At 51.9% G+C, this 21,957-nt stretch overlaps 1 protein-coding gene across 2 annotated transcripts; it reads right to left on the minus strand.

Annotated features, from left to right (window-relative positions):
• Positions 1–5,846: 5,846 nt before the first annotated feature.
• Positions 5,847–16,998, minus strand: Txn2 (thioredoxin 2). 2 transcript variants are annotated; one of them, XM_005379160.2, is made up of 5 exons: positions 16,911–16,998; positions 15,848–16,110; positions 14,243–14,366; positions 6,567–6,687; positions 5,847–6,120 (listed from the first exon to the last, which is right to left on the minus strand). In XM_005379160.2, the coding sequence occupies exons 2-4, from the start codon at positions 16,108–16,110 to the stop codon at positions 6,574–6,576; spliced, it is 501 nt and encodes a 166-aa protein (XP_005379217.1). In that variant the 5' UTR covers positions 16,911–16,998; the 3' UTR covers positions 5,847–6,120; positions 6,567–6,573. The 2 variants fall into 2 exon arrangements, with proteins under 2 accessions (XP_005379217.1, XP_005379218.1); XM_005379161.2 differs by lacking the exons at positions 5,847–6,120; positions 16,911–16,998 and adding an exon at positions 16,575–16,834 and having other exon boundaries at positions 6,131–6,687.
• Positions 16,999–21,957: the final 4,959 nt, after the last annotated feature.

The following is a 21,957-nucleotide window of genomic DNA, read 5'->3' on the forward strand; positions in this document are numbered from 1 at the left end:
TTTTTTTTTTTGCAGTACTGGGGATTAAACCCAGGGCCTTCTCACTGAGCTTCCTCCTCAGCATTTTTAAATTTTTCTTTTCTTTTGAGACAAGGTCTCGGTAAGTTGCTAAATTGCCTGCTGGGCTCGAACTTTCCATCCTTCCTGCCTCAGCCTCCCAGAATGCTGGGATTCCAGGTCGGGGGCCACCATAGCAACCTGGGATCTGGAACTTTTTAAGGCAAAGGTGGAGTGGACAAAGAGGTGACTGGGGGTGGGGCAGAGCCGGGACATTCCGGCTCCTCAGCCTCCCTGCCCCCAAAGTAAACTAGCAGGTGGGAGGTGCAGGTGGAGCGGCTCGGGTTTCAGGCTGGGGACACTCCTTCCCAGCTCTCGGGACAATAACAGGCTCCCTTTGCCCTGGAAATCCCACTTCTGTAAAGTCTCAGAGTAGAAATAAGCTCTGTGCCCGAACATGTTTGCTCCAACCTCGTTTATAATGGCGAAGTAATTAATAGAAAGACACCTAAATGTCCCACACTGGGGACAAGGCTAACAATGGGCCTCCGGCTGAGCGACGTCCAGGTCTGAGAAGTGCAGACATACTGGGGGTGGAAGGCCTGGGGGAGGAGGTGGGCAGCGGGGGGAGTGGCAGGTAGGCAGGTGGGGTTCAATGCTGCTCCTTCCCTTCTAGCTGTGTGCCCTGGGACCATAAATGAAAGCCCTGTGTGCCGTTATTACAGACAGCTAAATTAGATATTCTAGGCAGTCAGACAGGGCCAGGCCCTTACAGGAGTCAGTGCAGAAGATAAGAACATATCACAACTGTGGCTGGAGGTGCATCCCTCGAAGGCCAGGCCTCAAGATAAACACGGAATGACCAGGCCTACATGCCTCCCCAAGGGATAAACAATAAATTAAAGATTATACTATATTTGGTATCACCTGGTCCAATAAGGTCTAGATAGACATCAGTTGCCTAAGTGGGTGACCAGGACCCCCTGATCCATCCCTTCCCAAAAAAGGTCTTTGTTCTTTCCATGTACACTTGCTACATGCCCTGTTTCCCTGTTGGATCACTATTCCCTAAGCAGCTACACTTGTAATCTTATTGGTTAGTCATAGTTTTGTACCCACCTCATGATTTTGGACTCACCTCTTGATTTTGCTCTATAAAACTTCGAGAAGTGGGCTTGCTGGCAACTCACTTTCAGGTCCCCTCCTATCTCTCAGGAGCTCTCTCTTTCAGTAAATTTTTCCTACTCTTAACCTGCATTGTTTCATGCAATTCATTCTTCGATTTGGGGGAACACAAACTTGGTATATTGGACATCTAACAGGTTTACAGTTATATTATTTCTCTTATATCACCACAATTTCTTCATCATAAACTGGAACTGATTAATGGACCCACCTCCTCAGTGTACGTGAGCATTAAGTGAGTTAATATGAGTTGGGTGTGGTGGTGCACTCCTGTAATCCCAGCACTTGGGGAGGCTCAGGCAGAAAGACTGTAAACTCGAACCCAGCCTGGGCAACTGAACAATTTAGCAAGACTTTGTCTCAAAATAAAAAAATAAAAAAAAGGCTAGGGATGTAGCTTAATGTGAAGGCCCTGGGGACAAGCTCCAGCACAAAACCGAACAAAACAGACTTAGTATGCTGGAGTTTCTGGAACCTGCCCAGCAATCTGTAGGACACCTTTATTTGTCAAATGAAGTAACTTGTGTCATGAGCAGACCTGTGCCCACCCAGGGGTTGATGCCCCCTGTGGGGATGGGCAGCCTTTATAAGACATTTGGACTCAGACATGAGGAACATGCCACATAGAACAGTGAGAGAGCAGGTGGCCATCCCCAGACCGAGGACAGAGGCCTCGGGAGAAACCAACGCTGCCCACCTGACCTTGGACTTCCAGCTTTCAGATTTTGAAAAAATAAATTTCTATTGCTTAAGCCCCATCTTTGCTATTTTGTCACAGCAGTGGAGAAATGCACAGGCCCTGGAGCTGGGGGTGCGGTGCAGCCCCCAAGGCTGCCTACAGCCCCGGGGAATCTCACATACTTAGCCCCTGCCTCGCAGCCTTACTCCTTGGAAGGGCTGTATCCCCCTCTAATTCCTGGCACCAGGGTAGGGAGAGGCACTCATAGACGCGTGCTGGTCAAGGCAGTGGTGGCTACACGGGCGGATATTCCAGCCTTAGGAGTGCGTCCCAAGCGAAGGGAAGCTCCTGCTGCCTTCTGGGATAGGGGATCCCATATTTGGCATCAGTAGTGGGGTCCTTTGACTCTCTTGGCCAAGGGTCAAGTCACCCTAGGCCCTTTCCCGGGTGTGGCCCTGGGCAGCTCTCACCACCCCTCTGGGCCCTGGTCTCCTCTTATGGGAAATGGAACACTGGTCCCCACCTCAGGTAGGGGTGGGAGGTTAGAGAAAACACAGGGGGCAACAGGCCAGAGACAGACAGCTACCTCCCTGTCTCCCTACCCCCCGGTAGCCATGGTAGTATGGTAGTATGGTTAGCATGCAGTAGCTGCACAGCAGGCCACATGTCCCAACTCACAGCGATGCCCCCACTGGCCGCCAGGAGAGGCAGTCAGAGGTGGCTGGAGGCGGAGAATCAGGATTCGGTGAATTCCAGTAGGCATTCTCCAAGGGTGAGGTCACTACCTCTGGCTCCCCAGGGCTGCCCAAGCCTAGAGGGAGGGGGCAGTGGCAGGGGCCAGGGCTGGCACACCAGGTCCAATTAAGCCTGATACTGGGCCAGGCCCTCTCCCTTCCCTGGTGGGTGCTGGGCCTTATCTTGGGAAGCTGGTGTTTCCTGTTTGAGCTGCAGCTTAGGGCAGCAGAGCTGGACAGGGAAGCAAAGCGGCTGACATTCGTCTACCCCCCACCAGGTGACAGAGTACTGCCACTTGCTGTGCCACTTAATCCCCCCCGGGGCCTAATTTTCAGGGAGTGCAGTTGGGGCTCAGATTGGTGAAAAACCTTGACCAGAAGGCAAGCGGTCTGACTAGTAGGTATAAAACAGAAACTTTGGGGTGAAACATGTCTGGGTGGTAATCAAAAGTTCTGAGATTCCTTCATGCCAAGTTACTCATGCCCCTGGAGCCTCAGTTTTCCTCATCTGTAAAATGGCACAACAGCAGTCCGTTCTGTTGGCGGTATTGTGAAGACTCGGTGAGATCACACAGATAACGTGCTCTGCAGGTGCAAGCCACCGTTATCACCACTTTGCTGATGCAAATACCAAGTCTCAGGATGGAGAATCAGCTTGCACGAGGTCATACAACTAGCGGGTCCCAGGCGTGGGATGTGAACCCAGATCTGATTGTTCCTGCTCAGATTTCCTGTGGAGCCACAGACCCCAGCCCAGGCCAGGGTTCAGGGTGTTCCGGGCAGGGAGGAGGAGCTGCAGCGGCATCCTGCCTGCAGACGACGTGGCCTGGTATTGTTTTCAGGCTCTTCTCAGCCCAGGGTCCACACAAGGGATTTCCGCAGCCTGGCCAGAACTGGCTTCACTTTCCAGAAAAACCTTCCCCGAGTGGCAAGGGGGGCCCTCGCTGGGCAGGAACTGCTGGGAAGGGCAGCAGTGACAGCATCATCAACATCCTCTTGAGCCCATGGGTCCTGGACCTGGAGTCCACTCTTGTCACTCGCCTCTCCTGCAGCCAAGGGGAAAGGGCCTCCGTGCCTCATTGTTGCTTTAGGGCTGCAAAGTCAGGGCACTCGGGATCAACTCCAAGTCCTACACAAACACTGTCTGTTAAGCCTCAGCCAAGTCTCCCCTTCCCTGCACCCTGTGGACGGAGGCTAATGGCAGCCCAGGTCCCTCACGCTTCTCACAGCCACCAGGAGCCACCCACAGGTCCTTGCTCTGGCGTCTTTGGCACTTAAACTCCTTGCAGGCATGATCAGCTCCCCGGGTCCTGCACAGTTAGAAGGAAGCCATGGTGGTGACCATGAAACGTTCATTCCGAATGCTGGGTAAACTGGGCACCAGAACAACGGGGAGAGGAAACCTCCCACAATGCTTTGGGACTGAACCTTGCCCCCTTTGTGGGCTTCCCCACCTGGGGTTGAGAGGCTTTCAGCAGCTGTGATTCCCCTGCAGCTATGTCCCCCACCCTGATCCTGGAGCCCTGCAAGGCACCCGAATCTACAGCGCACCTGCTGCCAGGGCCAGCCGGGTGAGGGCAGCGCTGTGGAATTAGGATCACCCTACAGACTCTGCTCACAGCCAGTGACTCAGCCAGCGGCAGCTGCGGGGACAGAGATTGCCAACCCGGAACAGCCGTGGCCCTGGCCATGGGCTCCCCTTGCCTGGTGACGCACCTTTTAAGGCTGGGGAGCTTGGGGTGGTGAGGAGGCCCTGCCCATGGCACCAGGCCTCTGTAGACCTTCCACACCCTTAAAAGTGAAGCAGTTGGACCCCCGACCTGCGTTCATAATTGGCAAGGTCACCTTTAGAGGTGACCCTGGGCAAGTCAATTTCTCCGAACCAGTTTCACTTATAACATAGAAATAATGCTTGCCTCACAAGAGTGGAATTAAATGAGGTAATGCGCGTAGAAAGTGCTTGGCGAACGGTACCTTTTAAGGAGTGGCAGTGGGGTGCAGCGGAAGGGCCCATCCCTTACCCACTGGCTGGCTGTTACTCAGTCTTTGATCAGCATCTCTTACGTAAAATGAGCTGACAGGCTTGCCTGTCCCGTCAGCCTGTTGGGACGTCAGACTCGCTGGCTTTTTTTCTTTTTGGATTTTCAGACAGGGTCTTGCTATGTAGTTTAGGCTGGCCTTGCGCTCACTGGGTAGCCCAGGCTGGCCTTCAGCCTCCCAAGTACCAGGATTACAGGTGTGTACGACCACGCCTGGCTCTCAGGCATGCTTTATATCATGATGCCCGGAGGAGGCAGGAAGGCGACACCGGGGCCTCGGACCCGTCAGGCCACCCATTGCTCCATGACCTTGAGCGTGCTTGGTAAATTTGGTGCAGGTCCCACATGGGACAGGTGAACGAGGCCCCAGAAGTCCCCTCACGGAGCTACTTCGGGGGAAGCACAGGACATGGGTGGTGTGCACTCCTCCTGCTCACAGCGTGTAGCCTGTGCAGGAGTCACCACACACGCTTCCTTTTCCACTACTGCCACTTGCTTTGTTCCCATCTGCCGTGTACAGATCACAGACCCACAGTCTTTCAGAGGCCACAGGTCTCTCTCTGAGCCAGTGCTTTCTCTGCATCAGCAGTGGCAGCCTTCCCAAGGCAGTTCCGGGCGGCCTTGGGCAGTCCTAATGCGAACAGGGCGAGCCACCGGATAGACGCCCATGCCCTCGGACAAGCATGCCTAGTGCGGAAGAGCAGGGTGTCAGGACAGCCCTGCTACCGAGTACCCAAGACTGGCAAGCCCCTGGTGGCTCTCCCGGGCACGTGAACCAGCGTGGCCCTCAGCCCTGGGAAGGAGAGGCTGGGTCTTCTTCGGTGGAGGGGAGCTGGGAACCTGGAGAGGTTGGGATGCAGGCGGCCACAAGGCCCCGGACTTCCTGCAAGCATAGACCGGAAGGCAGGCCAGCGCTCTTGGGCTGGCACCTGAGTGGCCGCCAGCCAGTCATTGGAGAGAAAACGCAGAGGATCAAGCAGATCACTGCTAAGAGCTCCGGTTTCAGAAGCAACACACTGGGCAGAAACCGGTAATGTGCACAGCACCTTCTGGCCTTAGGGTGGCATGAACATGTGTGTGGTGTCCACAGAATGGCAGCCACTATGGGCAAGAGCGTGAGTGCCAGGAGGGGCTAGGTAGGGCAGACACAAGGATGGCCACGGAGCCCACCAGTGTCCTAGGGCTTAAGGTCCAGCTGGAATGGAAGCTGGCAACAGAGTGAGCCCCAGGTTTATTGGTCTGGTTTGTTTGGTTCAGCCTCTTGCTCACAGAAGCAAGGACCCAGCCAACGGCAAGGAAGGTGGTGCCTGGAGCTTTGCAGGTCAAGGGGCTGCAGGCTCCCAAGCCCAGCACTATTCTGTCCTGAGCCTGGGAAGGAGGCAGAGAGGGCTCTGGGGGCGGCTACGGGGATCTGAGTGCAGGGCCCCACGGTCTGTTCTTCATAGCAGGAGGCAGAAGAGATCACATAAAGATCTTTATTACAGACCTACAAAAAATGAGAGAATTATATATTACTCTCACTTGTTTGGTTTCTGGTTTCCTTTTTCTTCTTACAAAACAGCAGCAGGAAAGAAAAATGCAGGAGGCCGATGAGCCAGGCCGGGGGTTCAGGTCAGAGGGGACCAAGGTGCTGCTGCTGGGAAAACCACACTGCAGGCTGGCCCCAGGCTCTTGCCAGCATCTTGGGAGAAGTGTCGTGGGCTTTGCAGGGAGGGGACAGGAGATGGGTGGGAAGGCGACGCCCGGACTGGTAGCACCATCGCTCCTCTGATGGCCACTGGCACTGGCCAACTTGGAAGCACTGGTGGCTCTGTGGTCTCTACAGCACTGTCCTCAGGGAGAAGGCAAGGGCGGCAGGAAGGGCTGTTGAGTTCTACTGGGCTCCCTGGCTGGGACCAGGGTCCGGGGGGCAAGGGCAGTCAGGACTCTTCCCTGCTTGTCAGCCAATCAGTTTCTTCAGGAAGGCCTCCAGCTGGTCCTCGTCCTTGATGCCCACAAACTTGTCCACCACGTCTCCATTCTTGATGGCCAGCACCGTGGGCACAGCAGACACCTGGGTGGGAGGGACACGGGGTCCAAGTCATTTGAGGGCAGCACTTCTCCAGCGCCTTTGCCAAGCCTGTGCGGAGAAGGCTTGGGCTCCTCCATGGTAGTGACTGCCCAAAGCCATGGGTGGGGCCGCAGGAAAGAGGCCCTTCCCTTGGGGTACCCGCCGGAGAAGCTTCTTCCACTGCGAGCTCCCAGCAGTACCCTCTTCCCCCAACCACACTGACTCACTGGCCCAGTGGTTTGGCTGGAATGACAGGAGAGATGAAAATAACCCGTGCAGCTGCAGCTGCAGCCAGGGCTGGGGCTGGGGCTGGGAGGAGCTGTGGGGCAGCAGGGAATTCGGGCTTTGCTGTACTGGTCAGGTCATGCTGCTTTTCTGAGCCTGAGGCCTCCTCCATGAAGCAGAGGGGACAAGGTCTACCTTGAGGGTTTGGCCCAGGGATTAAGGGTTCACACATAAAGCTGAGTGGTCGGAGGCTCAGGTTCTGCTAACCCGATCTGGCTGCTGCCCGCCGGGTGAACCTGGCCAGGTACTGTGTTACTCTGAGTCTCAGGGTTCGAAGCAGTGAGCAAAGACACTAACAGCGCTTATGGCAGAGCGCAGGGAGGTGACAGGAAACACTGCGAGTCACGTTTCAGCCCAGGACTGGCATCGGGCCTGGCACACATCGGGCACTCAACAATGGCGGCTGCAGAGAGCACCATAAGGGCCACTTTTGAGTACTGCTGTGAATGGTTAACACGGTCCAGAAATACACAGCCTCCTCCTGGATCATGTGCGGGTAGGGCATGGCCATACATGATCTGAAGTTTATTTATCGGGGCCAGAATGCATGGGAAAGGCAACATTCCTGGTCCATGAGGCACTGGCGGCAGCACCTCGGGACGCATACAAATCACACAAAGCATGGATAACCCAGGCCCATGCTGGCATGGAGTGTTTCCCCACGTCTGGGCTCCCTGCCTGGCATCTGAGAAAACAGGATAAACAGAACAAGAGAAATACACAATCTCCTTACACACAAGGGAAGTACAAAGTAACACGAGGGACTTACACAAACCTGCGGCCGCACACAGCCTGAATACTGACCGCCCCGACTGAGCACCGTGGGGCCAGGACGCGTGCACACACCAGGCATCGAAGGAAGCACAGTCCTCCCGGCCCAGCCTCCCCACCTCGCTCCCCGTGGCAGGCCCAGCCCGCTCCTGATGGGTACTTTGGGCACAAACACAGCATGTGGGAAAACAGACTCAGTGTCTTGGGACAGATGCAGGAGCAGTTGACGCTTTCAGAGGCTATGTGCCAGGAGCAGGCATTCAGCTGACTGTGAGCGTCCCTGGTTCCTGTCCTTGTCACAGGTTCTAGCGTGGGGTCTGGCCTGAGCTCGCCCGTCTCCAGGAAGGAGCACGGGGACCTTGCTCCAGGAAGCACCATCTAGTGTTCTTTTGCGCCATCTAGGGGCCTGCAGAGGCACTGTGGGCACCTCAATGCCGGCAGCTTTGGACTGGGGCAGAAACTGTAACCACTGGCTCTCAATTTCACACTTGGTAGGTGCCATCTCATCCATTAAACACTTTGTGCCATTGTTCAAGATGTGCTCTTGGGCTGGGGTGGAGCTCAGTGGTGAAGCACCTGCCTAGCATGAGTGAGGCCCTGAGTTTAATCCCCAGCACCTAAAAAAAGAAAAGTGGTCTAACTTCTTTTTCACAGGTCCTCTAAGCCGGGCTGGAAGCTCACCAATTGCAAGCAGATCTGGTTTTCCACCTGGGTGCCAGCTCAGTGCCGGCTGGCACACATAGACACACTGTTGATGTATTATTCTCCTGATATCCAAGGTCTGGTCACTACCGGTCAAAGGGATTCTCTGAAGCTTGAGCTTAAACACACACACACACACACACAGCTGGGGATGGCTAGCAGCTGGGTTTCAGGACATGGATGGGGTATGTGGGCTGGGACAAGCCCCTGCTGCCCCAGTCAGTTACCAGACAGGAGGGTCTGGTGCTGGCAAGGAGTGCCACCGATGGACACGCACAGGTCGTTAGCACTCTTCTGGAAAGGTGACAGGAGCACGAGATGCAGCAATGGAGCAGAGCTTGGCTTCTTAAATCTGGCAGAACCAAGGGAAGGGAGGGGCTGGAGCAAAGATGTGCTAGGACCTGTTGCAGGGCCTCCTGCTCTGACAAGCCACCTGGAGCCTCCGGGCCCGGGGATCCTGGGGCAGCACGTGTGCTCCCTCTCCCCACTGACCTGAAGCTGGCCTGCAAGGACACCAAGCTCAATGTCCTGTTAGTGTTCTCCTGTCTTACCCTGACTCATCCAGGCGGCAGGTAACTCTGCTGAGGACCTGCATACAGTTGCAGCACTGTGTGTTGTAGGACACTGGTAACATTCTCAGCTAATTGCAAAATCAACACCCAAGGGAAATAGCTCAGTGGCACAAGCGCCTGCCTAGTAAGCACAAGATCCTGAGTTCCATTCCTGGTACAAAAAAACCCCATTAACACAGGCATGCTATTAGCCGGGTGTGGTGGCGCACGCCTGTAATCCCAGCACGTAGGAGGCTAAGGCAGGAGGATTGTTGTGAGTTCGAGACCAGCCTGGGCTACAAAGTGAGCTCAAGGCCAGCCTGAACTGCAAAGCAAGACCCTGTCTAAAAAAAAAGGGGGGGCGGTGGCGGGGATATAGTTCAGTGGCACAAGCACCTGCCTGGCAAGCCCAAGGTCCCGAGTTCGATTCCCCGGTACCAAAAAACAAACAAACAAACAAAACACCCAAGAAAAGACCTTGTCAGGGATAATGCTAGACACTTACATAGGCTAGCTCCTAAATTTCTGCCTCTAGGTAGGGTTATTTCCTTTGTGGTGCTGAGGATGGAACCCAGGGCCCTGTGCATGCTAGGCAAGTGCTACATTCTCATGCTCATGTAGGCGCATTTTAGACACAAGAAGACTGAGGCTCAAAGGTGGAGAGACTGCTTCAAGATCACACAGCAAGTTACATGATGGAGCTGGGATCTGGAACTAGATCTGTCTGACTCCACCGTCCACGACAGCAAACCGTGCTGTCTCTGCCCAAGAGTGGAGAATCAGAGGCAAACATCGAGCCCATGTAGGGTGAAGGATCTGTGGGGAAGCATTATGAAGATGTCATGCTTCACATGAGAAATGCCAAATGTTTTGTAAAAGCTCTGGACACAACAGTTGGGGGGTAACAATGAACAGGTCCTTGGCAGTGAACCCCAATTATACTGCAGACTTGGGGTGATAATGCGGTTGCTCAGCACATACGGGTGATCTGCTCCATCTTTTTTTTTTTTTTGCAGACAGGGTCTTGCTACATTCCAGGCTGCCCTTGAACTTGCTATGAAGCCCGGCTAGCCTCGAACCCTGAAGCTTCCTGCTTTGGCCTTCTGAGTGCTGGGATTACAGGCCTGTACCACCACGCCTGGGAAAAAGAAAATCTCAACGACAGAAGGATCAGTGGCTGCCACGGATTGAGGGAGGCGTGGTGGGGAGGAAAATGAAGTGTGGAGCGCAGGTGACTCCCTGGGCAGTGAAAGCCTTCTGTCCGATGCTGGACACAATCCACAACAGCCCACTCTGAAACGCTTTGCTGACAAGCAACCTGCGCTGAGAGTGGCAGGTGAGCAAGGGCTTTCAAAGGGCAGCTCCTCAGCAGACGGTCAGCGTGGGGCTTTGAGAATGTTCACTTCGCCATGTCCAATCTGGGACCCCAGCAGTGGCATCACCTAAGAGCTTGTTAGAAATGCAGAATCACGGGACTGGGGATTTAGCTCAGCGGCAAAGCGCCTGCCTGGCAAGCGCAAGGTCGTGAGTTCGGTTCCCAGTACCGAAGAAAAACCAAAAACCAAAAACCAAAAAAAAAAAAGAAATGCAGAATCTTGGGCCCTTCCTGGACTTACAGAATCATAATCAGTTTCTTTGTTTTTTTTTTCTTTCAATGCAAGGGATTGAACCCAGGGCCTTGTGCATGTAAGGTGAGCACTTTCCCACTGAGTTATATCCCCAGCGCTATTTCTACTTTTTGATAATTTCCCAGATCATATTCATGTCTGCAAACTTGGAATATTTCCTAAGTAGGGGAAATGGGAATGATTAAAATAATGTGCATTTACTATTCAATGAATTGTTTGTCACATTATGGAACATTAAAAAAAAAAAAAAAAAATCAACCCAGCCACCCCAAGTGGTGCCAGTGGCTGTGTTTGGATGGCCAGGGCAATGACTGCCCATGTCATTGGTCCCAGTGCACCATCTGGGCAGTGGGCAGTGGGACAGAAGGCCCCACCGGAAGCCCCTCGCCTTCCAGAATCATCCCCACATCAGGCTCCCTGGAAGGCAGGGGCGAGAGCCCTGGGAATTCCCACCACCTGTGCAGCCCCTGCTGGTGGAAGCAGGTTCTCCTCTGCACCTGCACCAGTTCCCTGGCACATGGCGGGGCCTCAGGTGTCTGTGGCAGCTGAAGCTGCAGTATCTGGCAGTGACAGGATCCAGCATGGACATCTCCCCATAGTCCTGCGGAAGGTCTCACAAGCTCTAGCCCTAAGCTCACACAGTCACACCTTCACTGCTGTAGCTGCTGAGGCCCCAGGGTAGGGGATGCGCAAGCAGGGGAAAGCTAGGGGTGTACAGTCAAAGCCCAAAGCCGTCAGCTGCAGTCCTGGTCACCGGTGGCTTTGTCTGCCCAGTATCTACTTCCCGGCTTCTGGTTGGGGCAGCCTTCCTTTGGGTTATTACCCTTCTCCCCACCCAGCTCAATGGGCCGCCAGCTGGCTCCACCCTGCCCCACCCTCCCCATTCATTTCCTGCCCCCAGCACGGGAGAGAAGACTAGAGGGCGGCACCTCTACCCGGGCCAGTCTGGTCAGAGTTAAGCCTGGGTTTGGAAATCTGGAATAAAGAGGCCCCTCCTGCAGAGGCTTGTGACCTGGGGCAATCAGGAGGGAGGTGGGGAAGGCTCGCTCTGGCCAGACCACGGAAGCCACACTAGGCTCACAGGCTGCCAGTGGGACCGCAGCTCTGCAGTATTGCAATCTTCAGCACGACTGTCAAAGACCCTGGTCCAGGGGCTGGGGATTTAGCTCAGCGGCATAGCACCTGCCCGGCAAGCGCAAGGTCGTGAGTTCAATTCCCAGTACCGGGATAAAAACCAAAGACCCCGGTCTGGTTTGCTTCTTCTGCTACCCCTCCTCCCACTCCTTGCTCAATACTTCACTCTGGCCACCTGGTCAAAAAGGAGCCCCCCCGTTCGGCAACCCGATGATCTCCAAGGCCCACAGGCCACCCAGCCTCCCCGGGCCTTTCCTGCTCTATGCACCAGGCCCTGCTGGCATCACTTGATCTTAGCCAAAAGGCCGAGAAGCGATGGGCCCTGCTGGCTTGTGAGGCTCCTGAGCTCAGGGTCTTCAGGTCTGATGTTTGCTCTGCTTGTTGGTCCTTCCAAAGACCCAAAGGCTTCCGTCTGCTTACATCTAGCTTTATTTAACTTTTTAGAAGTACTAGGGGTTGAACCCAGGGCATTTGCACTAAGCTACATCCCTAACCCTTTTTATTTTGAGGTAGGATCTTAGCTAAATTGTCTAGGTGGGACTTGAATTTTCCATCTTCCTGCCTCAGCCTCCAAGAGTGCTGGCCTAGACATGTGCCACCATGCCTGGATTCAGCTCACCCTTTTAAAAAGGGAACCCTCCCAACCTATGTTCAGCACTCTTACACCCTCTTCTTGATTTTCTCTTTTCCACAGCACTGATTTTTTTATTTTTTATTTTTTGTCTTTTTGAGACAGGGTCTCGCTATGCAGTTCAGGTTGGCCTTGAGCTCACTTTGTAGCCCAGGCTGGTCTCAAACTCTCAACAATCCTGCCTCAGCCTCCCGAGTGCTGGGATTACAGGCGCGCGCCACGCCCAGCCCTCCACAGCCCTTAGTATAGGTCAAGTTTTCCTTATCTGCAATGCTTGGAAGCAGAAATGTTTTAGATTTCAGATTTTTCAGATTTTAGAATATTTACATAGACTTAACTGGCCAAGAGTCCTTAATCCAAAAATGTCCAAATCTTTTTTTTTTTTTAAACCTCCAAATCTGAAATGCTCTAAAATCTAAAACTTTTGCAACATTGATGTTGACAATTAACATGTACCAAAGACGGAGGTCAGCGAACTCCAGCCTCAGCCGGCTGCCTGTCACTGTAAACAGAGTATTCTTGGGACATGGCCATGCTCTTTCATGTGGTCAGTATCCAAGGCTGCTTATGGCTACAAGGACAGTAGTCCTTGTAGTAGACAGTAGTCCTCTGCTTGCAGCAGAGACTACTGCCCACAAAGCCTCAAAAAAAAATTTTTTTTTGTCTTTTTGAGACAGGGCTTCACTATGTAGTTCAGGCTGGCCTTGAACTCACTTTGTAGCCCAGGCTGGCCTCGAACACACAGTGGTCCTTGTGCCTCAGCCTCCTGAGTGCTGGGCTTACAGGTGTGCACCACCATGCCAAGCTAGCCTCAACTATTTGCACCTGGTCCTTTAGAAAAAGTGTGCTGACTCCTGATTTAAAATACTAGAATGGGGGCTGGGGATACAGCTTAGCAGCACAGCACCTGCCTGGCAAGAGCAAGGTCCTGAGTTCGATTCCCAGTACCCCCAAAAAAGAAAGAAAAAGAAAAAGCGAGGTGTGGTGGTGCATGCCTGTAATCCCAGCACTCAGGAAGCTGAGGCAGGAGGATCACTGTGAGTTTCAGATCAGCCTGGGCTACAAAGTGAGCTCAAGGCCAGCCTGAACTGCATAGTGAGACCCTGTCTCCAAAAGACAAAACCAAAAAAACCAAAAAACAACTAGAATGGTATTTTGAATATAGCCTCCATAGGAAGGCAGGGAGTTGGTCAGTTTTGGTTACAGTCACATCCTTTGCCCCAGTAACAATGCCTGGCAACTGAGGGACTCTCAATAAACATCTGGGGGATACCACATAAACCAGCCGACCACGTGAGACTATGTCACATCCTGGTCTATGCTACCCTCTCCGTACGGCCTCAGGGGTTGCTCAGAGGGTCTCTCCCATGCCCTGTCTTTCCTGTCCGCACCCTTCCCCCCAAGAACAGTGAGTCCCTTCCTCCTCTGCTGCCTCACCCTATGCTGAAATGACTTGTCCACCTGTTGTTCTTTCCTAACAGACCAACAGTGGCTTGGGGACAAGGACCAGCCCTTATCTGTGCAGGAATCACGTACGCTGGCACAGGGGACGGCTCATCAATGACTGCAAATGCACATGTGGATGGAGGAAGGGAGGGAGGAAGGAAGGAAGGAAAGAAAGCAGGCATCAGCGTCCTGGTGCTGAGAATGCCCTGGTGCCTGGGTCACACAACCACCTCCTAAAGGTAGTAAAGAGAGACAAGTGGCTGAGGATGAACAGTCACAGCCACAAAGCTCTCCAAGCTCCTGAAGTCTAGAAAAATCCCAAAAACACCCCTTACTGATGCTGGTCCCATGAGATCTTTTACATAAGCTGCCTCCGCCTCCCCCGCAGTGGCACCCCTGTCAATCCATACCTCATACTCGATGGCGAGGTCTGTGTGGTCATCAATATCCACCTTGGCCATGACCACCTTCCCGCGCTGCTTGGCTACCATCTTCTCTAACCTTGGACCCAGGATCTTGCAGGGGCCGCACCACCTTGGAAGGAGAGAAAGGACGCACCCAGTCCAAGAGTGCTCACCACCCCATCCATTGCGTCCCGAGAGTCCCCCTTGACCCACAGGGACTCACGACTGCAGGGAGGGAAGCCAATGGGAAGTCTACAGGTGCCAGTGCTCGTGCCAGCACCCTCTCAGCTCTTACTGAGCAGAACCCCTAAGAGAAAGCATCAGCTGAAGGAACCGAGGCCCGTGTGAGTTAAGAAACCTGTGCAAGAGGACAGAGCTGGGACTGTAACCCAAGGCTGTGTTTGAAGCATTTCCTCTGGGTTACTGTGTGATCCCTCAGCTCTGTCAACTGCTATCCCTGCCCCACTCACACTGCACTGGGGGAGCGCTGTTCCAGGACTGACGCTGAGCTGTCATCTCTGTATGTGGCACCAAGGAGTGCCTGGCACTGAATGAACTGACATGTACCCCTTTTTGTTAAATAAATGAGGCTCTGCCCCATTGATCATTTGTTTTGGGAGCCCTATCACCACATCAGGAGGAGGGCAGGAGAACTTGTCTTCTACAAATCCCTGCTGACAACTACTCAGCTTTTAAAATCCTTTCCACTCAGAGACTTCAATCAATCAACACTTAAATACCAGGTCTGTAAGACCTTATGTCCAATTACAAGGGAAGAAAGGGAGTGCAAGAATACCAAATAGCTTGCCCAAGGCAACAAGGTTGGAACCAGACAGAAAGCAAAGAATCTGTCAGAGCCTAGCCCAGAAAACCTTCCAGTTTCTAACTCAGATGACATTGGTTCCTCCCAAGTCTCACTATAAGAGGGGTCCATCTGGCTTTTTTGTAGGTAGCCTAGGCAGGGCCTAACAGTCAGGAAATAAAGGGGGCCAGATTAAAAATCAGGCCATAAGCATTTGCATAGCTCTAGAACAAACTTCTATAGCACTTTATAGCACTTAATTTTGACTTCTTTTTTTTGGTACTGGGAATTGAACTCAGGACCTTGCGCTTGCCAGGCAGGCACTTGTGCCGTTGAGCTATATCCCAGGCCCTAACTTCTACAGCACTTTGGATGGTGGGGGCAGACCTCCTCCAGCCATCCCCTGTACACACGGCGCACCTGGTAATTTTGTCAGCACTCCCCAGTTTTAGTGGCAAGACATCAAAATAAAAATCAATTTATCTGTAGGGCCAGGAACTAGTACACACAAATAATGCTATGGTCCTATTCTTCCAACTTTGGTCCAAGTTGAAGATTACTCTGAGAGTTTTGGACAGTGAGACACAGAACACGGATATTTCCCAGTGGTAATAACAACCAGCTGTGAAGACTATTTATTAGTCTGTCTCCCACCACACTGTAGGCTCCTTAAGAGCAGGGCCTAGTCGTATTGGTCTTTGTAATGAGTCTATGAATGAGAAGTATAAACTATAGTCCTGGACATAGCAGGCACTAATACATACTTGAACAGGTAGGACCCTAGTCTTTCACTGCTCCCCACTACTCACTGGGCGTGGAAATCCACAACAACTGGTGTCTGACTGTTGACGACTCGGTCCTGAAAGTCAGGTCCATCCTGGATGTTAAAGGTTGTTGAGCAGGCTCTAGTGGTGACTACTGTCCGGGCTGGGCTGGGTGTTACTGTCAGGCCACCAGGACCGCACTGTGGGGTCTGCAGGGCCTTGGAGGTGAGGGGTGCCCACCGACCCTGAGGGAGCTTCCTGGAGATGACGGAGGTCAGGAACCTCCTCAGGAGAAGTCGCTGGGCCATCTGTGAGGGAAAGAGTCGAGACAAGCTGGGGTACACAGCAGGAAGTCCTTTGGGAGTACTGGGGTGGGGCTCAGGAAGAGGCAGAGCTGGAAGCAAAATACAAGGTAATACTGTAATGTGTAAGATTTCTGGAACAGAGGTCAGTGAGGAACTGAGAGTCAAAGGGAAGACGGTAAAACTGGAGGACAGGAAAACTGGGTTTCCAACCAAAAAGAAATCGAGGTCTACATGGAATTATAACAGAAGGAAGGGAGGGAGGAAATATTTGCAGACCACCCACAGAGCCCAAAAGCGTTAAGTACATCACTGGTTCTCTCAAGACATCTCTGGAGAAGCTGCTTTAGGATTGCCTATTTTACACATACGGAATCGAAGGCTCACACAGGTTAAGTGACATGCCCAAAGTAACCCAACTATTAAGGGACAGCCAACAATGGAACCCAAGGCCGCCCAAAAGTCCTTACCTTATTATTTTTTAAAACGTGTTTTGATGGGCAATTAAGAAGCGAGGGGAAGGGTTTGCTAAGGATTAGCAAAAAGGAACCACAACTACTGAAGGAGGAACTCGAGGCACAGGAACAAGGGGGGCGGGGACCAAAAAATAAGGGACGTGTGTGGAGGGAACCCAAATGGATGAACACGTGTGTAGCGGAAACTGGGGAATCAGGACGCTGTCAGGGACCATAGCTCTCCAGAGGGCCACATCCCCCCCGCCGGTTCACAGCTAGTTTTTGCTACAGCACGCCTCAGGGGTGCTTCAGTCGCGACACCACCCTGAGCCACCCCTGCAGGATTCCTACCTCCGGGAGGCGCGAGCGGAGGGAGTCACCACCCGGCCCTCCCCACCCGTCAAGGGCACGCCTGTCGTCACTTCCGTAGGGGGGCGGACCTTCAACCTCACTTCCGGGGCTAGGTAATTTGAGGGCGGTTCAGATTTTTCTGCCAATGGGAATGGCAGAAGGCACAGCTGAGGGGGCGGAGCCTCGGGGAGGAACCGGAAGAGACGGGCGGGCCCTAGGGGGAAGAGCCGGAAGACGGGGTGGGAGGAGGCGGGGCCTACGGGAGACCTTCCCAAGGGAAAAGAAGGCGGCTGGAAGGTGTGGTTCTGGACTCTGCAAACTCACCCTGCACAGCCAGATTTCGACCTTGTGTCCCAAGGACTCCTAAAAGTGCTGAGAGGTTCTTACCTCTCCATATTTCACATGAGACACCTAAAAGTAGTTCCCAGGGGCCAAGAGTATAGCTCAGTGGCAGGGCGCCTGCCTGGCAAGCACTAGGACCTGAGTTCGATTCCAGTACCAAAAAAGAAAAAAAAAAAAAAGGACGTAGTTCCCTTTAAAAGCATACACCCTACCTAGAATTCAGGAGCCCACTTTGTGGCTCTTGTTTGCTATGCACAGCTGTGCGTTCTCAGGGTTTCTGGCAGAGTCACTCAGCTTACCATTAAGTAACAGGAAGAGCCCGGCTGGTAGTGCTTAGGCGCCCCTCAGGCCTATCTTTGGAGCTGTTGGGAACTGGGACCTGATAAGGCCGCCCGTGAGGCTCCAGGGAAAATGTGGTGACCTGTGAACTTGCTTCGGCTGGAGCCTACCTTTCACATCATTCATAGCCACTGTCATGAACAGCGAAGGTCTAAGGATCTGCAGTGCCCTGCCTGGTGTTATGGCTTCTGCTTCTCTGCTCTGCATGCTGTATCTTATATTTCAACCATTCACAGCCACTTACAGTTCTATGAATACATTTGTTCTGATACATTTACAAGGCCATGCCTCAATTTGATTCCCCCCCTCCCCGTTTTAGAACGTCTCATCGCCTTCTCTCTAAGCAGCATTAATTTCTTCCTTTTCTCTAGTGCTTTGTGCATAACTCTTCATAACATTGTGGTATCTATGTCTTCCAAAAGACTACCCTTCCTGAAAGAAGGGATTTGTTAGTCATTGCCTTATGCCCATTGCCAACCTGGTATAGTTTCTGGCTCACAGTGGATGTTCAATAAGTGCTCAGTAAACTGAGTATCTTTGGACATCTCAGAGAGTGGTTTATAGTCAGAAACGTTGTGTGACTTTTCCAAGCCAAGAAGCTGGTAAATTGGCAGGACCTCTTCTGCCACATCCATTTCAATTTATACTCCAGCCAGTGGGAATCACTTATTTCCAGAATTTGCTGAAATGTCTCTTTGGTCCCTGCATTTGCAATTATTGCCTCTTGTGACTGGAAGGCTTTTCCTTCTATTCTGCTCAAGAAAACGCTACTAGATTTATTGTCTGTCCTTTATTCCTCCTTACTCTGCTGTCACCCCGAGGGTCCATCTATTTTTGCATTGTTGATGCATCACTGGAGGTATTCAGTGGTCATTCGTTCCCATGAACAGGGAGCAGTGACCGAAATCAAATCTTCTGACTCTGAATCCCATTTTCCCCATCACACTACATGGCTCCATTATACACTTCCAAAACTATTGCCATGTCTTTTCCCACTTCGTCCAGCTCATCTTTTACCACATTGTGCTTTGGTTTGTCCTCTGCCCAACTGGCAGTCTCACAGCGCTGTGCAGGGCTTTTCCTCAGGGACAGGATGAGGACATCCTTGGAACAGGTCCATCTGCTTTGATCACCAGCCGCCATAGTAGCTTTGCAGTTAGTAGAGTCCCTTGTCCACTGCAGGCAAGTACCTAGGTCAGGTGTAGCCAGGTATGGCTTTTCCACCCTGTTTGAGCTGTTGCCTTTGCCTCTGCCCTCACCCAAGATAGAGCCTATGTGAGACTCCCTCTAAAGTCCCCCGGCTCCTACTGAGGTCAGCCTCCTTTACTGCAGCTGTTGCTGATAATGCCAGATGCCATCTGGTAGGCGTGCTGCTTCCTGCCCATTTTCATATCTACTTTTCCAGTGTCTAGCACTTTCTCTTTCACAGCTTCCTATCAATCCTGCTCAGGATTTCACAGCAGTTTCTAGAGAGCCGGTTTCCTTGCTTAATGCACCTTCTGAATTCCAAGGCAGGATCAATGCTGTTTATCTTTATTCCATAGTCACTTCCCCCTCTGTCGGCCTCAGGCTTCTCAACTGAGAAATAGGAGGAATAACGCTTTCCTCATACAGGGGCTGTGAGATTATGGGACAGAGCATGGGGACTGGCACATTGCCGGGGCCTGATGCCTGGTGGAGTTCCTGTCCCTTCTGTAGGGAGAGAGCCTGTGAGATCACTGAGAAGGCTGAGCTCTCAGCAGGCTTCTTAGGGACTCCTCAGCCACATGGTGGCTCCTCTATCCAGCCAGAGCTGACCTGCCTGGGTCTGGCTTAGTCACAAGGCAGGTTCAGGGCACAGGCAGAAAACAAAGGAAAGGAATCTAGGACTGACAGTCTGGACAGAGCTTATGGGAGTGTTTTTTTTTACTGTGGGTTTGTGAAATTAGTGTGTTGTGAGCAGTTAAAAAAATAAAAAACAGAGTTGAAAATACCAGCTGGGCATGGTGGTGCATGCCTGTAATACCAGCACTCGGGAGGCTGAGGCAGGAGGACCGTTGCAAGTTCGAGACCAGCCTGGGCTACAAAGTGAGCTCAAGGCCAGCTTGAACTGCATAGTGAGACCCTGTCTCAAAAAGACAAAAACAAAAACAAAAACAAAAACAGAAGAAGAAAAAGAAAATACCAGAGTGCTATGTGCTATAAGTATTGCTTTATGAAATATCAGTTGCTATTATATCTATATGTCTGCATGACCTACATGGTGATATTGTTTCTCTAATGGGTCGTGGTCAAAGGTTTTGAAAGCTCCTGATTACTAAAGAGTTGAGAAGCAGTAGGCACTGTTCTAAATATCCTACATGTAGTAACTCATGTAATTCTTCAGTGCTATGAGGCTAGGACTGTTATAGCCTCCACCTTACAGATGAGGAAACAGAGGCACATAAAGGTCAGGTAGCTTGTTGTCCACATCACTCATAGACTAGGAGATGCTGGGGTGAACCCAGGGCTTCTCACGTCCTAGGCAAGTGATCTACCACTGAGCTACATTGGCCGCCCTTTTTAAATTTTGAGACAGAATCTCTCTTATGTTGCCTAGACTGGCTTTGAATTTGTGATCTTCCTGCCTCAGCCTCTGGAGCTGGGATTATGGGCTTATGTCACTGTGCCTCGTTCGTGAGGTGGAATCCTAAAGATGCCTTACTGTCCCTAGCAGCTTCTGTCTTGCCCTGGACTGCTGACTCCCCACCAGGCCCCCAGGAACCAGCTAGCCAGCGTAGGCTATCAGAGGACACATTGGAAGCTCAAGCCTGGGAGAGGTTGCTGGTTGAAGCAGCAGCTGTAAGCAGAGGAGCCCACACGATGGCAGTGTGGCTCTCCCAGCTGGGCTCTGCAGGGAGCTGACAGGGCTCTGGGATGCGGGCTTGCCAGCTCTGCAGGCCTGAATCACAGCGGACAGGGCCACAGGACAGTTGCAGCTGTGACCCTGTGGGAGAGGGTATCGTGGTGCAGCGGGCACTTTGGAAAAAGAAGGTGACAGTGACTTTAGGGAGAGCTCCTAGAGGGCCTTTGTTTTCAGTTTCTATCTCAAGGGTGATCTTGTGATCTTTTAAAAAAACACTTTTGCAGAACAGTTAGAATCGTAACTTAGATTTCACAATCCAGGAACTGGTTTTGTGTTCAGTTGTGATTCATGTTCTGTCGCGTTTCCAGCTATTATTACTGGAATTTAGGGGCAGATTCCTCGGTTTCCAGATCAGAATAGGCCAGGCTTGGCCACCTGTCCCTTAGTAACAGAGAACAGTGGTGAAAGGCAAGAATGGCTCTATAACCAGCACTGTCATGCTGGGAAGGGCCAATAAGGAGCTTCAAGATCTGGCTTCAGGGCCGGGGGGATATACCTCAGCCACATGGTGCCTGCCTGGCAAGCGGGCAGGGCTGGTGGAAGTATTATAGACAGCTAAGTTAGGTAGAAATATTGTAGGCAGTCAGACAGGGCTAGGCCCTTGAAGGAGTCAGTACAAAGGATGAGAACACATTACAACTGTGGTTGGAGGCGCATCTGTCTGTCGAAGGCCAGGCCTCAAGATAAAGACAGAATGACCAGGCCTACATGGCTCCCCAAGGGATAAACAATAAATTAAAGATTATACTATATCTGATATTACCCGGCCCAATAAAGTCTAGATAGGCATCAGTCACCTAGGTGAGTGATCAGGACCTCCTGACTCTTTTCTGCTAAAAAAGGTCCTTGTTCTTTCCATGTACGCTTGCTGTCTGACTTGCTCCCCATTGGGTCAACATTACCTAAGTGGCTGTACTTGTGATCTTATTGGTTTGATCATAGGTTATCCCACGTTGTACCCACCTCACAATTTTGCTCTATTAAACTTCGCTTGAGAAGTGGGCTCATTGGCAACCCACGTTTGGGTCCCCTTCTGTCTCTCAGAAGCTATCTCACCTAACAAAGTTTTCCTACTTTCTCGTTTTCTCTTTTTTTCTTCTTTTTTTGAGTAGGGAAATTTATTGAAGAAATGTAATGGGGAACAGGAATAGCTCCTGAGAGACAGGAGGGGCTCCAGAATGGGTTGCCAATGAGCCCAGCTCTCAAAGGAACTTTTGTAGAGCAAAATCATGGGGTGGGTACAACGTGAGTCAAAATGATGATCAGCCAATATGATTTCAAGTATAGTTTCTTAGGTAATACTGATCTAATGGTAGCAAGGGTACGTGGGTGACATCATTAACCTTGGTCGATAATCTATAGTCTGAGTCTTGTCTTTAGTATTAATAATCTTAGCAGTCTTAGTCTTTTTTTTTTTTTTTTTTGTCTTTTTGAGACAGGGTCTCGTTTATGCAGTTCAGGCTGAACTTGACCTCACTTTGT

Source organism: Chinchilla lanigera, unplaced genomic scaffold (genome assembly GCF_000276665.1).
Source record: "Chinchilla lanigera isolate Chin_1 unplaced genomic scaffold, ChiLan1.0 scaffold00012, whole genome shotgun sequence".
Lineage (NCBI taxonomy): Eukaryota > Metazoa > Chordata > Mammalia > Rodentia > Chinchillidae > Chinchilla > Chinchilla lanigera.

What these genes read in the sequence shown, in the direction of transcription:
- Txn2 (XM_005379160.2), bottom strand. Translation starts at nt 16,110, where the DNA reads ATGGCCCAGCGACTTCTCCTGAGGAGGTTCCTGACCTCCGTCATCTCC. An exon ending in GTTGTGGATTTCCACGCCCA is followed by an intron (nt 14,367 to 15,847) that starts GTGAGTAGTGGG and finishes TCTCCTTCCAAG; the next exon opens with GTGGTGCGGCCCCTGCAAGA. An exon ending in ACCTCGCCATCGAGTATGAG is followed by an intron (nt 6,688 to 14,242) that starts GTATGGATTGAC and finishes CCTCCCACCCAG; the next exon opens with GTGTCTGCTGTGCCCACGGT.